At 36.0% G+C, this 20,330-nt stretch overlaps 4 protein-coding genes and 1 long non-coding RNA gene across 8 annotated transcripts in view; 2 read left to right on the top strand and 3 right to left on the bottom strand.

Annotated features, from left to right (window-relative positions):
• Positions 1–823: 823 nt before the first annotated feature.
• Positions 824–5,347, bottom strand: Rab19 (RAS oncogene family member Rab19). The gene is made up of 5 exons (XM_031977648.2): positions 4,911–5,347; positions 4,544–4,628; positions 4,366–4,464; positions 4,104–4,261; positions 824–4,029 (listed from the first exon to the last, which is right to left on the bottom strand). Exons 1-5 carry the CDS (start codon positions 5,118–5,120, stop codon positions 3,922–3,924), a joined length of 660 nt encoding a protein of 219 aa, XP_031833508.1. The 5' UTR covers positions 5,121–5,347; the 3' UTR covers positions 824–3,921.
• Positions 1,230–2,975, top strand: Hmgs (hydroxymethylglutaryl-CoA synthase). Its single transcript, XM_031977750.2, has one exon. It carries the CDS (start codon positions 1,230–1,232, stop codon positions 2,589–2,591), a length of 1,362 nt encoding a protein of 453 aa, XP_031833610.1. The 3' UTR covers positions 2,592–2,975.
• Positions 5,348–12,238: 6,891 nt separating the features above from the next.
• Positions 12,239–13,059, top strand: LOC143174755 (uncharacterized). Its single transcript, XR_012999053.1, has 2 exons — positions 12,239–12,473; positions 12,574–13,059. It is a non-coding gene; the product is annotated as an uncharacterized LOC143174755 (long non-coding RNA).
• Positions 12,840–14,561, bottom strand: P32 (complement C1q binding protein P32). The gene is made up of 5 exons (XM_031977749.2): positions 14,238–14,561; positions 13,864–14,014; positions 13,547–13,761; positions 13,370–13,458; positions 12,840–13,145 (listed from the first exon to the last, which is right to left on the bottom strand). The coding sequence occupies exons 1-5, from the start codon at positions 14,446–14,448 to the stop codon at positions 12,996–12,998; spliced, it is 816 nt and encodes a 271-aa protein (XP_031833609.1). The 5' UTR covers positions 14,449–14,561; the 3' UTR covers positions 12,840–12,995.
• Positions 14,520–20,330, bottom strand: part of TTLL5 (Tubulin tyrosine ligase-like 5) — a 55,621-nt gene continuing 49,810 nt past the window's right edge. The window contains exons 13-16 of one of the 4 annotated variants that reach the window (XR_012999052.1): positions 20,171–20,321; positions 19,939–20,105; positions 15,547–19,858; positions 14,520–14,618 (exon numbers count right to left, since the gene is read on the bottom strand). Coding sequence is in view for 3 of the 4 variants with exons in the window: in XM_076369619.1 (XP_076225734.1) it covers positions 19,639–19,858; positions 19,939–20,105; positions 20,171–20,321 (538 nt within the window). In the remaining variant the exon portion in view is untranslated. Of the gene's footprint in view, positions 14,619–14,953; positions 19,859–19,938; positions 20,106–20,170; positions 20,322–20,330 lie in introns of those variants that run through there. The other 3 variants (XM_076369619.1, XM_031977668.2, XM_031977669.2) reach the window with 3 other exon arrangements.

Here is a 20,330-nt window from a genome sequence, read left to right on the forward strand (position 1 = left end):
TAATTCCATTCGGATGGGAGACGCGGGGCGGTCGCTTCCATCCAAGGTGGTACCGTTCGCTTTCACGAAAATTCATTCCACACGATGCTTGCTTATTTTCATTAGTACCGTTACGTGTTACGTCAAAATGTGAGTCGCGGTCCAAACTAAAATATACAAATCTATAATTAATTCCCATGAAAATCCTCGGTGGAAAACCAAGACATTACCAAGACAGACATTACCAATAATTTCCTTTGGCGAACTCGACGGCAACGTGTAACGACAAATTCACGTTTTCCTCCGAAATTGTTTTCAAACGCCTCGTGTTCCATCCTCGTAGCTTGACCTATAGTCCCGAAGGTGTTCTACAGCGGTTCTTATGAAAATGGCAAAACATTCAACTGATAATTCCAACAACGAAATATTGTAATTTTCAAAACGAATAAATATGAATGAATTATCATTGTTTTGTACGCGGATCGTGTCAAATGATTTTTATTCCTCGTTACGACGCCGTGAGTCAAATTCTAAACAATACATATATCCCTAAGAATGTTGGGATTATAGAAGCGGTTCATGTAAAATTCATATCGAAAATTTCGACCAAACCTTTTTGACGTACTCTCCGCATAATAGTACCGCAAATACGATCAAACGAATTTGTTATCCCCTCCAAACGATCCAGCAGTTGGTTGAATAAGTGGCGGCAGCTCGGAGAGCAGCATTTGCGCGTGGAACGTTAGTTTGTAAATTCACGTCTTTAGAAGACTGATTTAGTCGGGCAAGTCTGACGAGTGAGAAACGAAGGACAGACGAGCTTCAAAGCACGCAATAGGAAACGATTCGGTGACCGTAATTTTCACCTGTCGAGTTTCACTTCTAACCTGAATTCATCGGTGTGCTTGCTTCTAGTAGTAGACTGCCCGCTGCCCTCGAAGCACACATTTTCTTGGCCGAAAGGTACGAACCCAAAGAAAGGAGAATTGCTCGTGGCCAATATATTCGAAGGTACCCCGGCTAATTTCTCTGTTACCATCATCATTATCAATTGCCAGTGAGGGGCATTACATAAACGCAACAAAAAGTTCGGACGTCATTTCTCAATCAACCGGTGCTACGTGTATACATCGAAAACACGTTCGCAGTGTGTTGTCATGAATAGAGGTTTTTAGTAATCGCAAGAGGAAAACGTTTTTCGAAATATTCTGTATCGGTTGCGAATAGAAAATCAAGGAAAAGCAAACATCATGTGGCCGAGAAACGTTGGGATCAAGGCGATGGAAATATACTTTCCTGCCCAGTATGTTGACCAAACAGAGTTGGAAGCATTTGACGGAGTGGCTGCTGGAAAGTACACCATTGGATTAGGCCAGTCTAGGATGGGTTTTTGCAATGACCGTGAAGATGTTAATTCGCTGTGTTTGACAGTGCTGCACCGACTAATGGATAGGTATGACATAAAACCAAAGGATGTCGGCAGATTAGAAGTTGGAACAGAAACGATATTAGACAAGAGCAAGTCAATAAAATCTATCCTTATGCAGTTGTTCCAACCATTTGGTAATGGAGACATAGAAGGAGTGGATTCTACCAATGCTTGTTACGGAGGTACTGCTGCCCTGTTGAATACTGTGTCTTGGGTAGAAAGCAGTGCATGGGATGGCAGATTAGCTCTAGTTGTCGCGGCTGACAATGCTGTGTATGCTCCTGGAGCAGCTAGACCTACTGGAGGTGCTGGAGCTGTTGCTATGGTGGTTGGTCCAGATGCACCTTTAGTAATTGATCGTGGAATACGATCATCATACATGGAACACGCATACGATTTTTATAAGCCAGATTTAAAATCTGAATATCCTATCGTGGATGGACAATTATCAATTAAATGTTACCTTAGTGCTGTGGATAATTGTTATCAGACTTATCGTGAAAAGGTCAAGAATAAGCATAAAGAAAATATAAGTTTAGATAGCTTTGATGCATTCTTGTTTCATTCTCCATATGGTAAATTAGTACAAAAGTCATTTGCTAGAATAGCTTTTAATGATTTCCTAAATATGCCTAAAGATAAAGTAGCTGAGCAACATCCAGATTTAGTAAAGTTTCACAGCAAAAAGCTTGAAGATACTTATTTTGACAGAGATGTTGAAAAAGCATTTGTAACGTTAAGTAAGTCAGCATTTAATCAAAAAACCCAACCTACATTGCTTATATCGAATCAAGTAGGAAACATGTACACTCCTTCTGTATACACTGGATTGGCGTCTTTACTTATTACTAGGCCGATAAATGAATTAGCAGGTTGTAAAGTAGGATTGTTTTCCTATGGGTCAGGTCTTTGTTCTACTATGTATTCAATAACAATAGCAAAAGATTCTGCTGGAAAGTCTAAATTGTTGGAAATGATCACAGCCTTATCATATATAAAAAATCAGCTGAATGCTCGTCAGAAAGTTTCTCCTGCAGATTATACAAAAATTTTGGAATGGAGAGAAAAGAATTGTCATACTGTACCATTCAGTCCTATTAGTAGTATCGATAATATGTTCCCAGGAACATATTATCTTGTTGAAGTGGATGAAAAATATAGAAGGACTTACAAGAGGGTATGAAACTTTCGATAGTCCTGAATATTTAGCTAACTGTTAGATAATTTAATTAACGTGGTAACAAAGGAATAATTGGGGGCCTCAAACATTATTGATCACAAATTTTAAATGGTGCATAACTTTGTTTATTTATGAAATCTGAAACTGGTTACTGTTAAATCAATATTTCCTTAGCATCAAGATGGTACTACAAACCTGTACTAATACGCATTAAGTTAATATATATATATAATATATATATTATATATATACGTTTAATTTTTTAATTATTTTATAGATAAAAAGTTACTAAATCAAATTATTTTTAATATACATGTAAAGAAGATACAATTATACAAAGAAATGTAAAAAGTACAGAAAGTATAAATGTTATTCTTACAACAAGAATTTGTTTTATACGTTTGTTTGTTATGTACATTTTCGATCTATTTATTATGTACATTTTATATTTTTAGTAAAAAAAAAACAAATATTGAAATCAGTGTCTTTTATTAATATGGAAACATTATTATATAAATAAAACATACACTATATTTATGTGAACTGAAAAAAGTACTTTGTGTAATAAAAATTCCTAATAATGTATTGTTTCTTACAATACTTTGATTGTATCAAGGTGCTACAGAACTGCCTTAAAATGTTTTACACGTGAAGCATACTTCTTATCCTCTAGCAATATGATAGAATTAAAGCAGTTAACATGTAAAAAAGTAATTTGGTATATTAATAAAAAGAGACCAATTATTTACGAATCATGTGGTGATGCAGTTTTATGATAATATTGTTTTTATAATACTTAGGAAGATGTTAGTAAATAACTACTATTGTTTAATACACATACCAAAGTTTTATTCCAATAAAATCAATGTTATAACAATATTTAAAAATTGTACAATAGTGAAAGATTCACCTAAAAAAATATATTAATATATTAGTTTATATTTTGAGATTCACCATATACATACACATATGTATATATAATCCATGAGTTCATATTTACAAGAGTGTGTTTTAAATATTTCATCTAAAATCTGTGATAAAACTGTATAGTCATTCAGCAATAATTTATCAAATGAGTATATGTCTAGATAATTAGACAATAATTAGACAAGAAATATGTAAAGTACTGGTTCAAAACTATTGTCTTTGACAATGTAATCATGTGTAGCCCCAACACCTTATTCCATCTAAGATATTGGGTACAGAACGTTTGAAATAGTTAGTATCACATTTTTTTTTAAATGTTTATAAAAATATTGTACTTCTTTTTTCTTATTAGGTACAAATTTGAACTTCAAAGTGATATGGAAGTTATTTGTTCAAGGGCCATTGTTTAAAATATTTTGTAAGAGCAACCAGAGCAAGAAGACAATTTCCTTCCTGAACCAAGTCTAACAACTTCATCTTCGTTAGCACTTATTTGTCGGTTCTCATGCCGTCTCTAGAAATAAAGGAATGAATGTTTTACATCTTCATTTTCTTCAATACGATTAAAAACAAAAGCTGTTAACTCACTTTAAGCTCTGATGCCAAGTAAAAGAATACAAAATCTATGTTGGTATTTTCTTTGGCTGATGTTTCCACTACTTGTAACACTTCAGGAAGATACTCGCGTAGAGCTTCTGCCTCTTCTTTTTCAACTTCGCGTAAATTTTCTAAATCACATCTATTACCTGAAGTATTACACACGTGTCCACACATACACAGAGACATATATATCGATCAGATTCGATTGATCATATTGAAATATCTTGCATAATATTGAAAATTGCCTTACCAACTAAAACTAACAACACGTGTGACGAAGTATACCTTCGTACTTCTTCAACCCAATGTTGTAAACTTAAGAAAGTAGATCTCTTTGTAATGTCGTAGACTAAAATGCGCACATGCCATTATAAAAACGAAATGTTCGACAAATTAAACTTTATAAACTACAATTATGTGTTACATACCTACAATAACACCATTGGCAGATCTGTAATAACTCTGACGTATCGTGCGAAATCTCTCTTGACCCGCTGTATCCCATATTTGTAACTACAACATTAACGAAACAACTTTGCATTATTTACCGAAACAATTGAAACAATTTACCCTTTCGTTACAAGCATGTTAATATTAATAATATAGATCGTCATAGTCGGTCGATCGTGACATACGATCTGTGCAGAGAAAAAACTTGTTTCCAATGCAAAACATACATTCTCTTTTCTTCTATGTACAAAATAAAAATATCATTTTCGGTTGATTTTCGATCAACTTGCGTTAAGTATTAAAACGCTTGTAACAATTGATCGAGCATAGATCGTACGGACTCACCTTGACTTTCTTGTCATCGATCAGTACAGTTTTCATGGAAAAATCTACACCGATTGTGCTTCCGTGTGTCTCGCTGAACGTACCAAATCGAAACCTTTGAACGAAACATGTTTTCCCTGTACCACAGTCGCCGATAAGCACAATTTTAAATAAGTAGTCAAAATTTTCGTCATTCGTAACCATTAAATTATCCGGATCACGGTTCGACATTTCTTTCTGATCGTCGACACAATTCGCGAAATCGACGATGCTCTTCGTTCGCGCATTCAGATCTACTATGAAGAGCTGGAAAGTTGGTGTGTCTAAGGTAGTGGTGTCTATAACTTAATCCCCTCACGCTAGTAACTCGAAACCACCGTTTCCCCACTACCACTACTCGTAGAGTTGGCTAAGACCACAGACGAGGTACATGCAATGTAACATTTTCTCACATACTCTCGGGAGGTACTAGTGCCCCTTACCATTTCCATGTCACGCTCTGTCGTATCAGCTAAGGTAGGTTTTGCATCGCTATAAGCGATAGGAATAAAAATCAAAAATATAATTTATTAAATTAACAATAAATTAAATAAAATTAAATGTAATTTATTAAATTAATAATACATGAAATCAAATAAAATATAATCCATTAAATTAATAACAAATTAAATTAACTATAATTTATTATATTCTTTAAGTGCACTTTATATGAGTACATACTACAGCAAGAATTATCTACTCCTAAAAATCCAAGTTTTTGACTGGTGGCGCCATCCGTGTCAAAACGCTCAAACTGGTAAACAAATGTTACCGATGTGGAAATTCACACGGAATGACTGTGGCGCCCCCCGTGGCAAAATGCTCAAATTGGTAGATAAATGACCGATGTGTGAGTTACATGCCCCATGCAAGTGAAAAAAACAGCAAAATCGACAGCAAATTCATTAATAACTCGTTACCCACGAACGATTCGTTAACATGTGCCATTTAGAATCATAGAATAGATCTTCCCCCACCTTCTCCTGTCAGTTTCGACGGGATTTTGTGGCGTGTTAATTATTTACTAATTATTTTTCGAGACGATGATCCAGGATAACGTAGAATTTTTTGACAAGTGTTCAGTAGATAGTTAAGTTTCTCACTTAAGAGGCATAATTGGTCAACATTTAAGACTGAAGAAATTAAAGTTGACTCTTAGGAACATATTAGTAGCAGCTTCAATAAAATTTGAGTTGTAATTAATGAGTTATTAGCGATTTTCGGAAGTGTCGATTATGTTCCGTAAGAACGCAACGAATAAGGCAAGGAATGGACTATGGGAGTGAGAAAGACAGTGATATTCTCGCGTTTCTTTACTCAACATATTTATCTATGTTCGCCATCCACGGTAAAGTGGTCAAAATTAGACGGCAAATTTTATCTTCTCAAATAAGATCATAATATGAATAATATAGTTTTCTAGTTCTCTTTTTCATTTTCATTTTTTTTCCTACCTAGCAGTAAGAACTTCATGTTTTAGATTTATAATTATTCATCCAACCGTTCTATGTCTAATTAATAAAAGAAATCAAAGTTCCTATAATATTATCGAGCAGAAATTGTTAAACGAGGCATTGTTTTCAATGTTGACGTCAAGGAGGTCGCGACTGAGGTGGGGATCTTCGACCTTATAAGGACAGTCTTGACAGCCGAGGGCTCAGTCCGCCGCGAACTCCCAAACTGGGAGGATCGGGGAGGACCAGCAGACCCTCCTGAGGTCGCCTGGCCTACCATGGCCTACCTTCGGCTACCCTGGCCTACCCTGGCCTACCTTCGGCTACCCTGGCCTACCCTGGCCTACCTTCGGCTACCCTGGCCTACCCTGGCCTACCTTCGGCTACCCTGGCCTACCCTGGCCTACCTTCGGCTACCCTGGTCTACCCTGGACTACCTTCGGCTACCCTCGACTACCTTCGGCTACCCTGGACCTCTCTGGTCTACCCTGGACTACCTTCAGCTACCCTCGACTACCCTGGACCTCTGTGGGCATCAGTGGTCTACTCCTACCTTCACTCTGAGGCACTGGTGACCAGTACTGACTACCACCGATCAGTAGAGAGTAATGCAGATCCATGGTGGCCAGTACTGATGAATGCCAATGGTCCTCGGCTCCTGCTAAGCTACGTACCGATTGCGAACAGCGATCGGTGAGTCGCATGCTCTTTCTTTTTAACTCCAGTCACCGATCATGTCGTAGGACGAATGGTTCGAAACGACACCGGTGACTGGTAGTACCATTTTAGTAGTTTTTGATTTTGTGAGTGCAGTGACCTCGGATATGCCTCTCGAGGCATAACTGAGAGTAGTAGCATTTTTTGATTTATTTGTTAGATAGGATAGGGTTTTCTTGTACGTCGCGTTTAACGTTAACTGCAAGTATTAGCAACAATGCTCTGAATTTTTATCGGATTACAAGTAACGTAACTTAAGACGTAACAACATTGAATATTAAGATAATATGACTGAGAACTTAGTGGTACATTAATTGCATCAATAGGTTCGGTCTAGTTTTCGGTTCCTACAGTTCGACTAAGATACAATACATTGAAATGATTGATTATTCGCGTTAAAGTTAATTTACTCGCTGGAATATGATAGTAAATATCGTACAAGAAAACATTTCGCGACGGGTAGGTCTCTGAATCGAAGCAACTACTTGTAAAACATTCGTCCTATAGTAGAAACAGCTGCTTCGACAAAGGGATCACCCGAGGATTTTTGAAAATGTGTTAAAAGTTTAAAATAGATTCATTCTTATTGAAATTGTACTTAAAGTCTCATTTTCCATTAAATTTCAATCTCTCTTATTCTTTTTTTGCATATTACAGTATTGATATATTAGTGGTTTTATCATTTATAAAGTTAGAGAATTAAATTCTTAATTCTGAGTCAATTACAGTCACTATTAAGAACCGAAGAACATTAGTCCGTTAGAAAAATCAGAAACTAAGATGATTTTATAGCTAGGATTTTCAGGATATTGTTTCCATGCTCGTTGCTCGATCTTTCTCACGTGCCCAGGTGCTACTTGATTGAGTGAGAGCAATGGGCATGATGAAATTGTTATTATTTAAACATGTGAGCGATGGGCAATGGCTAACGTATCGTGTCCGACGTATTATCCACTTATGTGTGTGTGGTTAGGAAATGGGAATGCGTCGGACTTTATAATATAATAAATGCTCTTTATACGTATATATTCCAGTTACTGTAAATGAAATAAATCAATTATTTATGGAATATATACACACTTTTCCTTATTCCCTTACTCAGTAGAGTACGAATATTAACATATTAGAATACTTTGATCGTCCATACGTTACCAAATGACATAAAGAACAGTAGAATTATATTAATTTCGATTAATTGTTCGTGTCAAGTAAAATATTTTCTCAAAGATCGTTAGCCATTGCCAGTCGATTTCAGGAATCGATAAATTAGAGTATGAATGTAATTGTTAGCTAACGTCCCGGGACGTTCTCTCTAGTCGTTAGGTTCTTTCGCACTCAGGTGCATCAGTGACAATCGTGGAATGATGTGTGTTTGCGAGAATGAGTCTTTTGCTCCTTTTTTAAATATAGCTATAGGTAGGCAGGTAGCATACTCTCTGGAATGAATGTTAGATTTAAGTAGGCAGGGGCCGGTGCTGGCCGTCGTTTCTGCACGATGGTCAGTTACCGGGGGACTTGAAAAATCGGTTCAAAGTTGGTAGCAAAACGGAGCATGCCGTTTGCTGATCAGCCTTGACCTCGACTTTTTTAGTTCCACGTAAATTCCGCGGTCGCGATCGGTACTAGGCTCGATTAGGCGAAACGTTCGAAATTGCTCGATTGCACTGTCGAATGGTCGATGGCTGCTCCCGAGCCATTGGCCATTCGCTAGCGAGCAAGATCAGGGTTTCAGAAATGGCGGACGGCCGAAGAAACGAAGAGGCGTATGCCGAAGAGGCCCCGACAAAATGTCGCTCAAGAGGGCAACTATTAATGGCGCTCCATCTTAGCATGGAGATGGAGCGTCATTGTATGTTACTACTTTGTCACTGCACTCACTTTAGCTTCAGTAGAAATAGTAGTAGTAGTAGTAGAAAAGTAATTGTAGTTGCATCGGGCTAGCCATAGCCGCCCCAACGACCAGCAATGAGCATTTCGCGATTTTTAATTAGCGTTGCGAGACAGACATTACGGTTTGGATTAGAGTTGCGAATGATAGAATCGCGATTTCGATTAGAATTAATTTTTATACTTGCTTTTTGAAATTACTGTAAAGATAGCTTTGCGTATGACAAACGTCGATCGCGTTTGATTTTAATACTATTAAATATAAAGCTCAATTATGTTAACTAACACGTAGTTCTCTTGATTTTGATGTAGAGTTGCGATTAATTGAATAAACGTGTTTGATAGAATACACTTTATTAGATATAATTCTCATTGATTAAAGTAGCGTTGCGATACCGATCTTTCGCGTTCTTCTTAATGTGGCGACAATAATTTATCGCGTTGCCTTAGAGTTGCGTTGTATTAAATGCTCAAAAATATGCTGGAACCATAAGAACCACAATGCAGTTTGCATTACTGCGAACAGTGGTTCTTCGCAGCTGAAATAGCTGCACATTATTGCCCGCAGCGGAATTGGCTGCCCCACGATCTTAAACGTAGAGTTGCGCATAATGAAACTGGTGCACGCGAGTTATTCGTTTTATATTAAATAAATTAGAGTTGCGATAGATACTGAAACCCCCGCGTTTTAATTTTATGACATTTCTACACTAGCGTTGCGATTAATTATACAGTTTTCGCATTTCTTACTGAAATCTTTGCATATCTTATTAATTAGCGTGGCGAACAATAACGCACCCCTCGTGTTTATTATTGAAATATTTTTATATTCCCTAAATTAGTGTTGCGAAAGAAATGGTCCACTCCCGCGACTTTCATAGTACATATAATATACCTAGTGGACAGTCCCATTTTTTAAACATCCCTCCTTCTATTCAATTTTATGTAATTGAACGAAACTTACTATATAATGAAGTGAGTTTCTGTTTCAGAGGAATTTGAGAGGGATACGAGATGGCATTCTATGGGAAAAGTGGTATACATTTTAATTTTTATTTTCACTTAATTTATTTAGCCCTTTGTGTTTCTGTTTCAGGGAATATTATAAATATAATGGTAGGGAAAGATTGTAACCCTCTTCTTAGGTTCCATTTCTTAAATTATATTCATCTACTAATCGAATAAGTCACTCTCTGTTGCAGAGAGGACTGAGAGGATTAGAAGATGGCATTCTCTGGAGGTAGAAGGCAGAAGCAACGATTTAACATGCAACTCGGCTGTTCGAAGAATACGCTCGGTCGAAAGTTCTTTCCCTTTTTATCTTCATTTACTTTAATCGTTTCTGTTGCAGGCGACAAAATGTGTTACTACATATACACTTGTAACATTTTAACATTGACATATTATTAACTTATTGCGAATACAATTCTTATTTAATGTTCTATTTCAGAATAGGCTCAAGAAAGAAGACAGCCGCCGAGGGATTCGTATAATATTAACTGCGATAGGAATAAGTGCGTTAAATATAAGCGCGTTAACAATAAGTGCGTTAAATATAAGCGCGTTAACAATAAGTGCGTTAAAGATAAGATTTAAAATTAGAACGGGAGGTCGGTGGAATTGAATGTCCACCCACCTCCCAGGGTCTCCTCGCAGCAACCTCCACGTGGTGAGACCTGGGCAACTAACATTCTCCTGAGTAGAATGTTTCCTATGAAGGATTATGTTAGGCTAATTGGCTGCGATAATATTGTAATTTAAATGCAAAGTGTGCAATCATCGGCAGGGAAAGTATTTACACAATATCTACGTTTTTCGTGGATGATGGAGAGAGTTGTTTAACTTGCTTAATTTTTAGGACATTCACTATTCCGGTACATAATTAAAATAAGCTGCGAACTATGCAGTTTACAGATTAGTAATTAAAGGAAAAGAATTTCACGGAAAATAATTTTCAAAACTTATATTGGACAACGCTCTGATTCTTCGAAAAACGATAAGAACTTCGCCGATGATATTATTGAAGTAAACTGTGTTCATTTTCAGTATTCCTATTATACTGTATTATATAATATATAATTATACTATAATATTTTTATCGACCAACTTCTGTGACAGCTTGTTTCTTGCTAACAATTTACAAAAAAAATATCACGAATATTAACAAAAGAATTTTAACATGTATAATTAAACGATTTATAATAACATTGGCTATAAGAACGCGACTAATTCGCCGTCTAGCGATAGAGCATTTTCAAAGCTTCTCCCTAACCCCGTAATGTGTAAGACAAAGACAGAGCTACTGTCTGACAAGGACAGAGACAGGTTTCTCGATTCCACCTCGTTCGAAAGAGCATCTCATCGGTCCCTGGTACGTATGCGCAAAGCATCAGGACCAAGGAGGTATTCGACAAGGACAGACTTATGCGTTTCTCGATGTAAGACAAGGACAGAGATATACATGCCGCCATCTAGCGGTAGCAACGTAGAATTATATGCGTCTTGCAAATAGGAAAAAACAAAGGGATCAGCAGCTAATTCATTAATAACTCGACTTCCACGAGTGATTCGTTAACATTTGTAATGTCAAATCATAAACTGGATCTTTCCCTACTTCCTCACATCGCTTTGGATAGGATTTTGTGCCGCGTTAATTACTTATTAATTATTCTTCTGGACGATGGTCAAAGAGAATCCAGAATTTTTTGACCGATGCCAAGTGAATTGTTCAGTTTCTTACTTAATAGGTATAATTGTTGAACATTTGCGATTGAAGCAATTAGCGGGAACTCTTAGAAATATTTCAGTACCAGTTTGAATCATATACGAGATGTAATTAATTAGTTATTAGCGATTTTCGAATGTGCTGATCGCGTTCCATAAGAATGTACCGAGTAGAAGGAATGTTCTATGGGAGTGAGAAGGACAGTGATGTTGTACCGTTTCTTTATTCAATATATATTTGACTTCAATGTTCAATAAATTATAATGTTGAAATATTTTTACTACCAACTCCTATGACAGCTTGTTTCTTGCTGACTATTTACAAATAGAATATCACGGATATTAACAGAAGAATCTTAAAATATATAGTTAAACGATGTATAATAACAAACATAAATTGACATTATTTGCAATTTACATTATCGACACGTTAGCCACAGCTTATGACTCGTAGCGCCATCTATGGCGAAATGCTCGAACTGTTACATAAAAAAGTTCACGCACTTCACAGGAGATGGCGGTAACATATCGTTGCGAATTCAAGACGCAATGCGAGTGCAAACGTTTAAATAACACATTATGTTCCATGGCGAGTGTAAATATGGGGCCGATACAATGTGTATAATATATAATTCTATGTAGCGTTCAATCACACAGATAAAAGTTGGTATGGAGAGGGTAACATCTTGTGAGGGGAGTGACATTAGAGTGCCTACGAGCACTGATTTAGCATGCTTGGTCTAAAAAATATGGAATTTGATTGGTTAGTTGGGCACACCTACAATCCAGGGCAAAATAGTAGCCTCTTTCAACATAATTTAATTGCTGTTTATTAAATGATGTAAATTTATTATTTTTTATAGGTATATCTACATGCAATAAATTCTGACAAGTAGTTAATATTTCTGATCTACAACTGTACAATTGTTTGTTAGTTTTGAAAACATCCATAGTACAGTTTGCCTCTTCCCATTTGGAACTTGCTCTTTGGAACTTGGACTAGATTTTTATACGTTGTATGATATGATTGATAACAGCTGCACTATCAGTTATTGGAAGCTATTGTAATGATAATTTACATTGATTATTTTAATTAGTATGATTCGATTTACGCAATGAGGATAAAGAATCTGTTGAATTATGTTTATTTAAGGGCTGAAATTATTTAATGCAATGGAACAAGTACATGAAATTATCATATATGATTATTACGAAGAGAGTCTTAAACAACTATGTACTATTTTTAAACAGTTAAAAATATAATGGAAATTTTGTGACTGAGAATTTACTTTCCTGAAGTAAACTTAGAAAGACCTTCTAGCAAACTAACATATGCTGTGTGTTCATAATTTGTACTAAGTTCAATTAATTTCTCTGCGAATTCGTTTGAAACACCCTTCTCTTCTAAGTAGTTCATCAGCAAATCATACAGATACTGGAAACAAAAATATCATATAAATATTTGAGTATCAAAATTGTTAAACGTGAAATTAATTTGTTTGTGACATCCTCTAAGTGTGATCTTTTTAAACACAATAAAAATCAACAAAGAAGAGAATGCATTACTTTTCCAAAGATTAATATTCAAAATGGTTATCGAATATTCCACTTTGTACTCAACTCTTTGGGCAGAATAAAGTAACTAAAGCTTTGACTTACCCCATCAATAATTTCACCAGCTACTGCATATATTTTGTCGTTATGCTCACCTTCGTACAAAGTGATTTCGTCTATGCCAAAGATATCATCTGGAATCAAATATTTCTGTGAACTACTTTGAACAATATAATTAAATGCCTTGTAGATTGCAATTAGTAACAAAATAATTATATTTACTGTAATTGTCACTAGCACCAGATGCACCAGGTTCATTGTTGTATGAACAGGTGAATCCAAGTGTCTGGTTTCCTCTTAGTATATCTACAGTGAAATTTGGTTTACTTTTCATTTCACCAATATTTGCTGAATCATCAATAGCAGTTCTGTTTATGTCAAGTTGTTCGTCAGGGTCGGTATCCACAGTATGATTTATGTTGAAAGATATTTTAATTCTAAAATGCATATTATTTATAAAGTTAGATACATACTTCGATTTAAACACTTCACTTTTATTACTATATATTAATGTTTAATTTTAATCAAATCTGCCTCACATTTCATTGCCTTCTTTTTTCTCTAAATTAACATCAGCTCCATCAAGGGATACTTTGAAGCCATGTAGTTCGGTGGGAATAGTTTTCAACTTCTGTGCTTTCTTTTCTGCTACTATTTCTTCTGCTAAGAATTCTACCAGTTCCTTTTCAGCTAATAAAACAAAGACAATTCTTCATTTAAAAATACATATCTAAAGTTTACGATTATAACAAAAACTAAAACTCATTAAAATCCGTTTCTGAAACACATTAAGAGTTTTTTTCATCGATTCGTTATACCAAAATCACCGAGATATTTAATATAATAGAATAATAAATTTCATATTATTATCTCTACAATAAATAATATTACACTGTAAAAAACATTTGTATACCTTTTGTATGACTGCCTCTACAACTGTTACAATTGCAGAGGAAATGTTGGTGCTTCGTTTTCGTTACACCGAAAGTGGTTAGTTCAGTTTGCCGTGAACACACTCTCCATAATGACCTCAGTTGATTTTTCGCGACTCCTGTTCTGGAGGATGATGAAATAAAATTCCTAACTATCGCTGACCGCAGCGTATTCCTTATAATACCGTTCATTTTATTTCTTTCGTTTATTAAATCCTCACCACGAGATAGCCGGTTCAGTTACAAAATGGCTTCGTAGAAGTGTTAGGCACGAGGAAGGAACAATTGCGTCATTGATCAACCAAAGTTTTGATTCATTGCCAATTCTAATTTCCGTAACGTAAAACTTTCCATGATGCTCCCTGGTGGATATATAGGGGAATTGTAAATATATAATTTTCATTAAGCGATATCATTTTAATTTAATTATTAAGTACATTTAAAGTCATTTGTATAAATGGAACGTCTGCTTTCGTTTCTTGCGAATACAATTTTGATTCCTAGTAACTTTTTGTTTGGCAAAGTGATTGGAGCAAAAATAGATAATACGTCGTACATATTCTTCTTAATTCTGATTTATTTTTAAACAAACAGAAAATAAATAGTAGGCTTCAGGGTAGATTTACTTAAATAAAAGACCTCCTGACATTAACTTACATCAAAGGTAAAAAATTGTGGCAAATTATAAAAGGGAGAATAAATTCTTTCAGAATCCCTGAAGTCTTAGAATTAAATGAATATCCTTATTGGATACAATCATTTTGAATAATCATCCGAGGAACAGAATTTTTGCATAAATAATTCTTACCATTATATGCATTAGGTATTTATTATAGATACCTGAATCAATAAATATTATAGATACCTAAATTAATAAATATTGATTTAACCCCTAGCCCTACGACTGATTTTTCAACTATGATCGACGCAACTTGTCATTAATAATTTATTGAAAAGAGAGACAGATTTTAGATATATTCCATACCCGTTTGATCTAAACGGCAATAATTGATAACAGAAGAATAATATTTAATTTAAACTCACAAACATTGAGTAATATTTTATTATATAATATATATTTTATTTTATAAAGCAAGGGGTTAAAAGCTGAATCCTTGTAAAATAAAAATACTGGAATATATCCTCATAATTAGGATCACGGAATCTCCATAGCAACCAAAGGAGAGAAGGAGATCAAATGGAGATTCCGATTTATTAAGTTTTATTCTGAGTACTTCAATTCGAAGACAATTTTACAATGCGAAAATACGTATGCTCGTAGATACATACAGTCGATGCACTTTAATATCATTCAAATGTGTAAGTTCTAAGAAGGCTGCGCAATATTCGGGCCTACAACAACTGGCGAAGCGACAAACGTTAATGAACGGTAACGAACATTCCGTTTGATCGCCACCCCCACCCGCGCCCCCCACCGCACGCACAGTTGTCGAATGTCTGAGTAACGGTCGTAATATATACTTGATTATAATAAAATAGTTGTACACAGCAATTGTTTTATTTATAATAAATGCAGTAAGCTGACTAGTAAATTTTACAAATCACAGGTAGGAAGGGAGTGTCGCGTACGCAACACAGAGGTATATTATTAACAATTTCTTTTCTTTTTTTTTTCTTCTTCCTTTTATGTACATCGGCTGATTTTCACCGCCTTGAACAGTTTCGTTTTGTCGACTTTGATTCAATGTCTATCTTTCTCTCTTTTTTTTGTTTCTGTCTCGGCGATCGAGTATTTTCCAATGTCTTCCTCTACTATGCTTTTACTCAACGAATTCGTGAAATTCACCGCTGAACAGGGAACAGACTGAAAAATACCGATACAACAAAACCATTGATTACACCGACATGATCTGCAAAGTTTTACGAGCGGTCGCCCTCAAAATGGATTAACTTACTGCATAAGAATAGAAAAAAGAAAGCAAACATCGTCGTTGTTAAGCATTAATTCGCGTGTGTGCTTTCCATTGCATCTTAGTTTAGCACGAGTCACATTCGAACACAACAATTAGCTCGCAGAAGAACGCAATAATTACAAAAGGCTTCTCTTATCCACTGAACGGTTCGCGGAATACTTAAGCAAAATAAATAACGTGTAATATAAATTCCGTATTTGCGACACATTTAAAAGCTACGTTGATCCTCGCGCGTTCTTCGTGTCCGCTTAAACACAACGGACGTTTAATCTACTAGACTCGCAACGTAGACAATCTTTAATTATCTATGCGTGGTCCGCGTTCGATCGGGCACCCTATTTGTCACTAACGTACATTTTACTCCGTTCGGTCCGCATCCTAGCCCTTACGTATGTGACTCGTTCGGGAAAGTTTCACAAAGAAAATCGGAACTGCGGTAAGCGACTTAAAATTAAGAATTGAAAGGTGCCATTTCGAGTTGCTGGTATCCTCGCGTTTACCGTTGTCTTATGAAACGAACATCGTACAATTAAGAGCCTATCTTCCTTTCCTCCTACGAATGAAACAATAAATCTTAAATTGTACAAGTACACGTTTGTGCATCTCCGCACGACTCGTACGACTCGCACGCACGCACGCGCGCCTATGGTACTCAGAAACGTGTCCCATTCAAATGAAATCGTCCGGGATATAAAAGATATCGTTTAGGATAGATAAAGGAAAAAGATATGTTTTATAAAAAGAATGGCAGTATGTACTTTACGCGTGATCATCTTAATTTAAGACGTCAAGCTCTTACACATCTATAATGGACGCAAATCTCGAAGTGGAATCGATATGCCTGTCGTTTCAAATAAATAATTCCCGTGCAGTTTGAAACAATACGCTGATCCCAGTAATCGAGCTATGAAATGCAACGAATCAGCTACATTAGTAACGACAGTGTGTCCTATGGATCACGCGACCGTCTGTCCACGAAGATATATTACTTGCTCTGTTATAAAATAATACTTTGTCTACACTATAAATAATACAATGGATTACTAAAGATAAAGAGAAAATGAGAGTAATAATACCTAACGCAACGGAAGAAGGTGAGAGTGATCAATGCGCATGTAGTACCATACTTTTAAGTCTACTCGTTGTATCTTTTCTTCGCATGTAGGTTTTAGTCGGAAATAGATGATCGCAGTGTTACACTGAACTGATTACAACGCATCACGCTATTAATATAGTAACGTTAATAACCAGGCCACGGATGTTTATGCATTCACAAGTACAGGTGGTAGTGTAACCGTATTTAAGATGCACATCTTGATAAGATGGAATTCTTCTTTTACTCCCAATTGTCTCAACAGGCTTGATGGAAACTATAAATTTCTGTTTATCGTTTCATCTTTTCAAATGAACGTAATGCACAAACATTCGTGGCCCGATAATAACAATAACCATTCATGGTTCAATGAATGTAAGTAAGTATCTCTTTGTGCCTAGCAAAGAATAACGTTAGAACCGTTTTTATTCGTCTCGCGTGAGATCAACTCACCCGCGACACAACGTGTAAATATATTGAACAATTACGATGCAGGATACTGCGTTCAACTAATTGATATTCGTGTCGACGCATGCATTCGTATCACAGCAAACGAGTTGAATTTCTTTTTTTCTTTTATCTCTTTTCGCCGCATTGTTGTTCGCCAATCGTCCGGATTCGAATCCGAATAATACGAAATGAAAAAGTGTACGGCCCTTTCCGGGCGCGGATATTACAAAGCCCGTAAAACGCGAATGAAATATATATGTACCCAATTTTTTTTTTTTCTTTTTCGGAAGTAGAAGCTGCATATCCTTGTTTATTAAATACTGACGGCATTGCATGGATGGATACGATCTATGGTAATTTTATACTAACCGATTGGTACCTGCCAACCATACCGACAATCTTTCTCCGATGCATGGTGCAACTTAACATCATCGAGCGTTGTTACGTGTTACTATGTAGTACCCATGACGTAAATCATTGTGCGAACAGGTTTACCATTATTACTAAACTGCAGATTTTATACGTTTGCGTGTCGTACATTAGTGTCTAACATTTGTCACCGGTGGTAAAAAATTTAGCGATGTTTAACGAAGTTACTCCTTGGCGGTGAACAGATATTTTTATTGGATTTTAATTACTGTAAGTTAAGCTAGAAATATATATGTATGTATATATATATATATTTCTCGCATAAATATCTGCAGTCTATTTATTGCTATACACAGTACAATTTGTATCCTACAACAACTCTTGTTCGATTCTCTCAACATCCTTCTTACGGTTATTGCACTTGAAAGGATTGACCCCCCAGAAATTCTTAATCTGACTCAACATCACTACAATGTGCTCGCAATAATTCAATTCGTTGAACGTTCCATGTGTAAATTGTTTTAGCGTCTATATCTTATGCCTAACTACTGTATCCTTCTTGGACGAATTCAATGTCTCAGAGGAGCTGTTGTTAAACAGTACACAATAGAACTTGAGAAGCAACAAATAATAGTAAAAAAGAAAAACGAAGTTAAAACACAGTAAGATTCATGCGCCTTTGCCGTTTAAGTTGACTAGACAAGGAAAGGCTTTCAACGAAACATATACGAATAAAAAAATCGCTTGCATCAACCAAATCAAAGTATAGATTAATTAGGAACATGAACAGTTAAACTATTAAACATAATAATTATAACTAGTAATCTGCCTCTGAAATTGGTGGTACTTGATTAATTGATAAACGGGTAAAGAAATCTATACGCCCTACGGATCGGTTTAAACGAATCATGCTTATCTAAAATACAAAGCGACGCAAATCGTTTGTTAAAAAAAAAAATAAGAAACAACTAAGAAGACTCGATAAAATATAATCATTAAGTTCTAAGAATTAAAATTAATCACCGTCAAGTATGCCGATACAATACGTCTTCGTTAAACTTTAGTAATTGATACGTTCACTTTTTAAAATATCTTGCTTTACCCTACGAATGTTTCAATTTTAATTGGCCACCTGTTTCGTACGATAAAACTCGAGAAACCCAAACCCAAGTCACTTCTACCATCAGACTACTTCTATCTAGCTTCGACGAATCTTTGATGCTGAAGACTAGCTTCCAAGATTAAAACCGTGATGTAAACTTGCATCAAGAAGGCTCGATATTATTCGTTGGAAGTATCGTGTAATGAACTTTTTCTAGCTTAATAAATACAAGCGAATATATTAAAGCGCTTTCAAAGCGTACCCAAAATATTAGTTCTGTGACGGTATTTTCTGTGCAATATTCGAATGGGAAACGTTACGGTTACGCGTGGATGATTGTCCACCGGTACTGGAAAGAAGTCCTAGGCAGCCGTACTTAAATACCTTAACCAACAAATGTAGCGGCTAGAACAGTGTATCCACATACTGCGCAACTATGTACACGACGCTTTCGTAGGCCTTGTAATGGACTGATTGCATTTACATTGCTCGCTATTAGCAGCATTCGAGAACACACGTGATGTGATGTGTGGCAGAGAGCCTAATAAGTTAGGACCTGGTAGGCTACCTGCGAATCCGCTTCTGCCCAGGAAGCTATGAGCACATTTGTACAACCTCGTTTGAAGGATCAATATGTCATCCAAATCTTCCTCGCTGTTCACGAATGAAATTTTTAAATGAAAAAGATACGACGTGGAATGGAACGTAGAAAAAAAATTCAGATGTGAATTTACCTTGCAGAAGCTAGAAATTTCTGAAACAGCCGATTCGGAACGGTACGAGGACGGTCTACGGTGTCCGCGTAAAGATCCGTATCCCGATTGTACAGATGTAAAAAATCAGATAGTTGTTTAGCGGTTATTGCGGCGCGATCCTTGTCGCTGAGTTTACTGCTCGGTAACTGCACGTGAAAATAATGAAATCAGAAAATACTATTGCACGAGAAACGATATTCGTACAACTTACCGCAAAGAAGAAAGGCGTTCTTAAATTACTAGCCGACTGCTGAAGAAATTTCATCACGAGATCGCAACACGCTGGATCCGCGTTAGGCTGTGATATCTTGCGCAATATATGTCCCAAATATAAACCAAAGGCTTTTCTAGCTTCTCCGGGACTAAAACGG

This window comes from Nomia melanderi, chromosome 8, assembly GCF_051020985.1.
Source record: "Nomia melanderi isolate GNS246 chromosome 8, iyNomMela1, whole genome shotgun sequence".
NCBI classification, from domain to species: Eukaryota; Metazoa; Arthropoda; class Insecta; order Hymenoptera; family Halictidae; genus Nomia; species Nomia melanderi.